At 37.0% G+C, this 6,231-nt stretch overlaps 1 protein-coding gene across 7 annotated transcripts in view; it reads right to left on the bottom strand.

Annotated features, from left to right (window-relative positions):
• Positions 1 to 6,231, bottom strand: part of WDR37 (WD repeat domain 37) — a 78,887-nt gene that overhangs the window by 65,112 nt on the left and 7,544 nt on the right. Inside the window, exons 1-4 of one of the 7 annotated variants that reach the window (XM_025205765.1) lie at positions 5,160 to 5,174; positions 4,870 to 4,909; positions 3,865 to 3,896; positions 609 to 786 (exon numbers count right to left, since the gene is read on the bottom strand). In XM_025205765.1, the coding sequence (XP_025061550.1) occupies positions 609 to 746 (138 nt within the window). In that variant the 5' untranslated portion in view covers positions 747 to 786; positions 3,865 to 3,896; positions 4,870 to 4,909; positions 5,160 to 5,174. Of the gene's footprint in view, positions 1 to 608; positions 787 to 3,864; positions 3,897 to 4,127; positions 4,280 to 4,869; positions 4,910 to 5,159; positions 5,175 to 6,231 lie in introns of those variants that run through there. The other 6 variants (XM_025205764.1, XM_025205763.1, XM_025205762.1 and 3 more) reach the window with 6 other exon arrangements.

Raw genomic sequence — 6,231 nt, 5'->3', positions numbered from 1 at the left:
AACTTAGATAGGACACTGCTCTCCAAGCTGCTAGACTGCATTCCTGTAAAATCGGCTATCAGATATGTATTAGCTGATATGGTTGTTAATAATTGGCTATCAGTATCGGCCAAGAAAATCTTTATCATTGCACCCCTAATTATTTTCAGCACTAAAGATCTGAGCAATGCAATTGCCTAATGCAGTCACAAACACTTGCATTTATTTCATAGAAAGGATTTTTCCAATACTGATCTGAACTACTAGTCAAACAGCTATCAAGAACAGCAACCAAAGTTTGCATGTTACCTGATGGGCCATTACCAAGACTACCAACTGAAAGTGTCTACTTTTCAGAGGGACAAAGCATCCTCGTTTCCCCCCTGCCCTCACCTCAGCCCCCTTTCTACAGATATTATGGGGAAAGCGTTAAAAAAGGTGGGATGCATCAATGAACAAACTGAATAGCTTCATCAACACTATAAAAGCAGTCAACAAAACAGTCTACTACTTTTCACATGCCCCAAATATATACTGTGCTCTTCTCTCCAGCCCCATCTGTCCATTACACTGGTTATTTGTGAAGTGTTGAAAGATAAAAGATTAAACTTCAGTTTATGTTGGCTTACCTGCCCTTCCAACATGTCTCTTTGCAATCCTGTCCGTTCTTGCTCAGAACTGTTGGTTCTTCGTATAGAAAGACTGTGCGATTTGCGCTTCTGCTTTGCTTGGCGAGCAGTTGCACAACTTCCACTTTCTGTGGGCATTACTTCAAAAAGATACCTTCACAGAAGCTCCTATGATAAACTAAGGACAAGTAGCAAGCATTACAATGTGCATTACCTAACAGGTCAAATTAAAAACACTTCTTTGAATGGAAACATTTAGGTCTACTGAACTCTAATTTTGTTTAACTTCTATTAAACCCTTCTAGGAAGGAAGGATTTCTAGTAATTACTGTTGTAATTTAAATATAATTAATCTGTATAGGTTTAGGCATGTGTATGCATCTATACAATTATATAAGCAGAAAATCACACTACACATTTTTCCACTTAGCTACTAACCCTTGGCAAAAAAGGAAAATTTCAATACTTACTAAGCATTTTTTTAATACAACCCATGATAGCCCCAAAATGCTTCCAGGAAATTAATAAATTTGTACTTTTTTTTCACTGAGCCACATGCAAAGGTAAAACTCAGCTGGAAAATGAAAGTACAGGGACATGGTAAATGAGGGACACTGTCAGGTTAGAAATATATGTGCCAATATTTATGCTTAATATACACTATTCCATGAACATACAAGCCTTTACTAAATAGTGCTAATAATTTAGATCATAAATTTACATTTAGGTTTTTACAACAACGTGTATAATGAAACTAGACTTGTCAGTTTAACTTTTGCTTACAGCTAATTTCATGTTCAATAATGATTTTAGAGTATACACATACAAGGTTTTATAAAGCTGTTTAGGTCACCTGACAGTATCTCCAGCTAATGTTACCATGCTCCCCTAGTTTACCACTACATCCCTTAGTTTATTTAATTTAGTGCATAAGTGTTCATTGCTGTCAAAATCTTGATTTTGAACAACATCCAGAAATTAGAATACCATAGGGTTTGTTTTTTTTATTTCAGTTGATTATAAGTTTATAGACAATTAGTTTCATCCCAGTTTCACTAAAGAATAATTCAACTGTTTTAAATTCTCAATTTAAATTTTGGTTGAAGACACCACAATGAGATAAACTGAAAATATTCATTCTCCAGCAGTAATGATTTCTGAAACAGTGACCACAGCCCAGAGAATAACTGCAGCAGCCTGCAGAGAAATAGGACAGCAGAGTTGGCAAAGCTAATAAGGCAACTGAGCTTCCTAAAGAAGTTAATCAGAGGAAAATTAAATTAAATCCATGGTCATCCCCATTCTAACATTTGCTAACAAATTAGAACTTAAGCTAGGAATGAGCACCATTGCTATTTACAAGGTTGCATGTTAACTCATTTGATATTTTCAGCTCTTTGAAATCCTAGGTTATCAAATCTCATACAGCCAAGGACAAAAGTGATTTACTGAAAAGTACTGTGGCCTTTACAGACTATGGCCTTCAAATTGCCTTGATTTGTTATAAATAAAGGAGCCAAAGTGTCAAAAGGGGGAGGAAGGAAAGAAGCTAATTTTACTTTAAGCTTGAATGTTTCCCTCCCACATTCCTTTCTTGGATTCCATGTTGAATCATCTAAGTTATAGGAGTCCCACTAAACTATTTGAGACAAAAATCTAGCTGAACTTAAAATTCAAACCGAGGAAGCTTGCAGCATTCTCTAAAATGCTCCTATTCAGCCTGACCATATCTCTTTGGTCCCAGTACTATGACAATTTTACCTGTAGTTTATGGAGATAAAACTAGGCTCAGAAAAACATTTAATACACAGAAAAAGGGCAAGAACTCCAACCGGTCAATGTTTCTCATTTCACCCAACTTTCTTTTTTTTAATAATTTATGGCAAAAATAAGCTAGCTAGATATAAAATAAAGTTAGGATTCAAATAACAAACATGATGATCTAACAAGTTATTTTTGTCAGCTTTAGATATTACAATGAGTACTCTATTGTTCTTAGTTATAAGGTCCATAATTAGTAAACTACTTTCCAGTGCCAATTATCATATGCCTGTTTTAAGTCTAGGATTAGAGCAGACTCTGAAAGTCCCTCTGTTCTCTATCCTCTGACCCATCTTCCTGCTTCTAACATCTACATCAATTTTTAAGGTATTATTTCATTCTCAGCATCCCCTATGTAGAGCTTAATACTATTCCCTATACCTGCCATAAAAATATACCTATGACCAAGGAGGTCCAAGCAGGTGCCCTGAAGTTAAAATTCAGAATCTAGTATACCAAATATCTGCCCTTCAGTATGCATTACCATGTCTATACTATATATTTAGCTTGACTATATACGTCTGCCATTGTGTTGTACACCATTTCATTTTGGCATGCCTTGCCAGACTCCTTTAAAATGGATGCTTCAAATCCCCACTAATTCTTGTATTATTCTAGCATCTGTGTAACAGTATGCTCCACAATAAAAGTGATCAAGAAAAACATAAATTTCACTTAAAGGGACACAGTCAAATGCAGGGGAAAAGGAAAAAAAAACCCTCTCCTCCATGTGAAAAGGCTGCATATTGTTGTTACACTTAATAATTCAAAGCTGAATATTTAAATGAAAACACTTAATTCAATTCGTCCACTTGACAGCTTTCTACCTGGTGTTAGTTTCACTGATGATCAGCTGCAATCTTTTTCATGCACCAGTATAACCACATCACTCATGCACTATTCTGGAGAGAGCTCACATGCACACTCTTCCCCAGGCCCTATAAGAATGTATATACTAGTACACAGCTGTAGCAAAGCTTAAACTGAAGAGGCAGCAGGCAGGCATGTGCAGAGAGGAAGGAGAGGAGGAACTGAAGGACATAGCTTAAGTTCCTCAATGGTTGTTCTCAAACCCATCCAAAAAAATTTTTTAAGCTTCAGCAGAAAAGAAAAAACACAAACTTTTAAAATTAGGGATCAGAGGTTTTTTTTGTGTTTTTTTTTAAGATATGCTATTGAATTTTGTTAATTAATTCATACAAATTAAAGTTGACAGTGTCCCTTTAAATACAAGCACCAAAACATTTCCAAATTTCTAAAAATGATTTGTTGATCAAAAAGATGTTGCGATTAAACATTAAAATGACTGATTTGCTGAAGTGTAAACATCACAAAACAGATCCTTGGCAATATGATGGTACAGGATGGGTAGGTGCTCATTTCTGGCATACCTGGAATCCCTTATTATGTAAGGTTTTCAAACAGTGAAAATTACCTGTCCAGAATATCAGTGTCATGTTACATATCCTATGAAAACCATATTAAATATTGATTAGTGAAACAGTCAGTATACAAGCCAGTCAAGTCTTTTACATTTTCAATTCAAATCTTTAGTAATTAGAACATGCCAAACTTAAAAAAACAAACAAACACGTTAATACTAGTTGCCATATATGATCCAAATATAAACAAGGAAGAGTAGCAAAAAAATGGACTTTATATTCCCACATTATGTATTTAATATGATGAAGTTCTCACTCAGAGAGGGTATCAATGGCTTCTGAAGACAACCATATTCTCTTCTGCTGATCGGACTACCAACAGGATGTCAAGTCTCAAGGGACAGAAGATCCTCATATCTCATAAGGCAAGTTGGTTCCAAACCAAACTGAATGGCCCAAAGTGAACCACTAACAGTAAAAGGAGGCAGTTAAAAATTCCTTCAGAACAGAGGAAAAGGGACTGATACAATACTATTCAACTGTATTCTGCAAAATGCAACAAGAACATCAACAAGCAAATACTGTAAAAATAAGTATATTGTGTTCTGTCTGGAAGATTGGAAAGGTACAGGTGCTAAAATAAGTATTTTCCCCACAATGATTTGTCTAAGCCTTGACAAAATAATTTGCCACCAATCAAAAAAAAAAAGGGACAAATGCTCTACACTCCAGAGAACAGCCTATATTGTGAATCACTGCTATTCTTTAAAAGCAGTTAATCAGATATTTCAATTACTGTGTTCAGTGCAACTACAAGCACATTTTTTTTAGAATGTGTGAAATTAGAACTTTATCACCTACCTTTCTGTAACACCCTGCCATATATTAAATCAAAGTAAATATTGCATGAAATTAGCAACAGACAACATATTTGGATAACAAATTCCCACTGTGCTTTAATAGATTACAAGGAGGAAACATTTCTAAGTAAAACTGCAAACACTAATATTACAAGCTCAGAAAGTAATCCAGTAAAGCAATCAGCCAACCAAGTCTACCTGTATGTTTCTTGCCTCTTGGTCAATGTTCAAAAGCACACTGTGTAACAAAAAGGAAAAAAATGGTCACAATACTCCTGAGGCTTAAAGCCAGGGAGGAAATCTGTTTTAGGAAGTGTAGGAGAGCAGACAGAATGAGGAGAGCTCTGCATTTCCTTTTTTGTCCATTAGGGACGATACACAAAAGCTCAGAAAAATACAACCATAAAAAAAGCTCAGAGACAGGGAGCGTGCCATAAAATATGAGAGACAAGGAGGTCGTAAGCACCCTTCAGCAAGATCTCTCTTACCTAAGAGAAGTTCATTTTTCCCAATTCCTGCTCCCTTTTGTGTAGTCTTCAGCAACTGTGATAGTTAATATTTAAAGAGTGATTTTCAAAACCAAGTGTGGGACTTGTCCCGTGAACTAGCAGTCTTAAGTCTCCTAAGTACTTAAAAAAAAATCGGTTTTTAAAAATATCAAGTTTCTGAACAGTATTTAACTATGCAATGCATAATAAAAGTAAATATGAAAGTTCCTTATTATTACAATAATTGTCCTTCTGCAAAAAAGTAAAGTTGCATAAAATATAGCAATATCGTATACCTTGTCAGAAAATACTCTGATTTTAACTTGGAGAAGGCAAGTGATTAATTACTTGGTAAGCAATTCATTTTATGACTGAGCTATAACCAATAGATTTATCCTTAGTTTAGACAGCAATATTGTCATTTATGTCAGTACAGATCTAAGAAATACGTTGGAAAACAATGCAAATTATTAAAAGGGTATTGCTTCCATTTTGAGGTCCTCTATGAACAAAAAAATTGTCAAAAATGCTGAGTACTCAATTCCCAAGCAATATCTAACTAGCCTATTTAGCAGGAAATTATTTTCTCTTTCAGATAGATATATACAATAATATGTTATACCAGTGGTCACCAAACAGCTGATTGCGATCGACTGGTTGATCCTGGAGACTCAGTGTCACTCTGAGGCTGGGGGACTGATCCCCACCCCCCCAGCCCAGCAGGTGGGGAGAAAAGGCTCAGTGGCCAGATTGAGGCCCCCACAGTAAAGGAGGGAGCGGAGCAGATGCAGGAGCAAGGAGCGTTGAGGTAAGTGAGGCCCCAGGGGGTGGGGGAAACTGAGCTGAGGGGAATGGGGGAGTGCACCCCGGGAGGGCACAGGGGGTGTGTGCCCCCACATCTGCACACAGGGCCATGCCAGGCTCTTCCTGGAGGGGGCTGGACCACACTCTGCTCAAGGTGGGTGACAGTGCTGGGGACAGGGGTGGGGTTGAGTGACTGCAGCCCTCCTCCCAGCACTGCTGCCCACCCCAAGCATAGCTGGGCACAGCCCCCTCCCCCCCCAAAAGGGAA

The sequence above is a fragment of the Alligator sinensis genome, unplaced genomic scaffold (genome assembly GCF_000455745.1).
Source record: "Alligator sinensis unplaced genomic scaffold, ASM45574v1 scaffold370_1, whole genome shotgun sequence".
Lineage (NCBI taxonomy): Eukaryota > Metazoa > Chordata > Crocodylia > Alligatoridae > Alligator > Alligator sinensis.
This window is presented reverse-complemented; position numbering and strand designations above follow the sequence as displayed.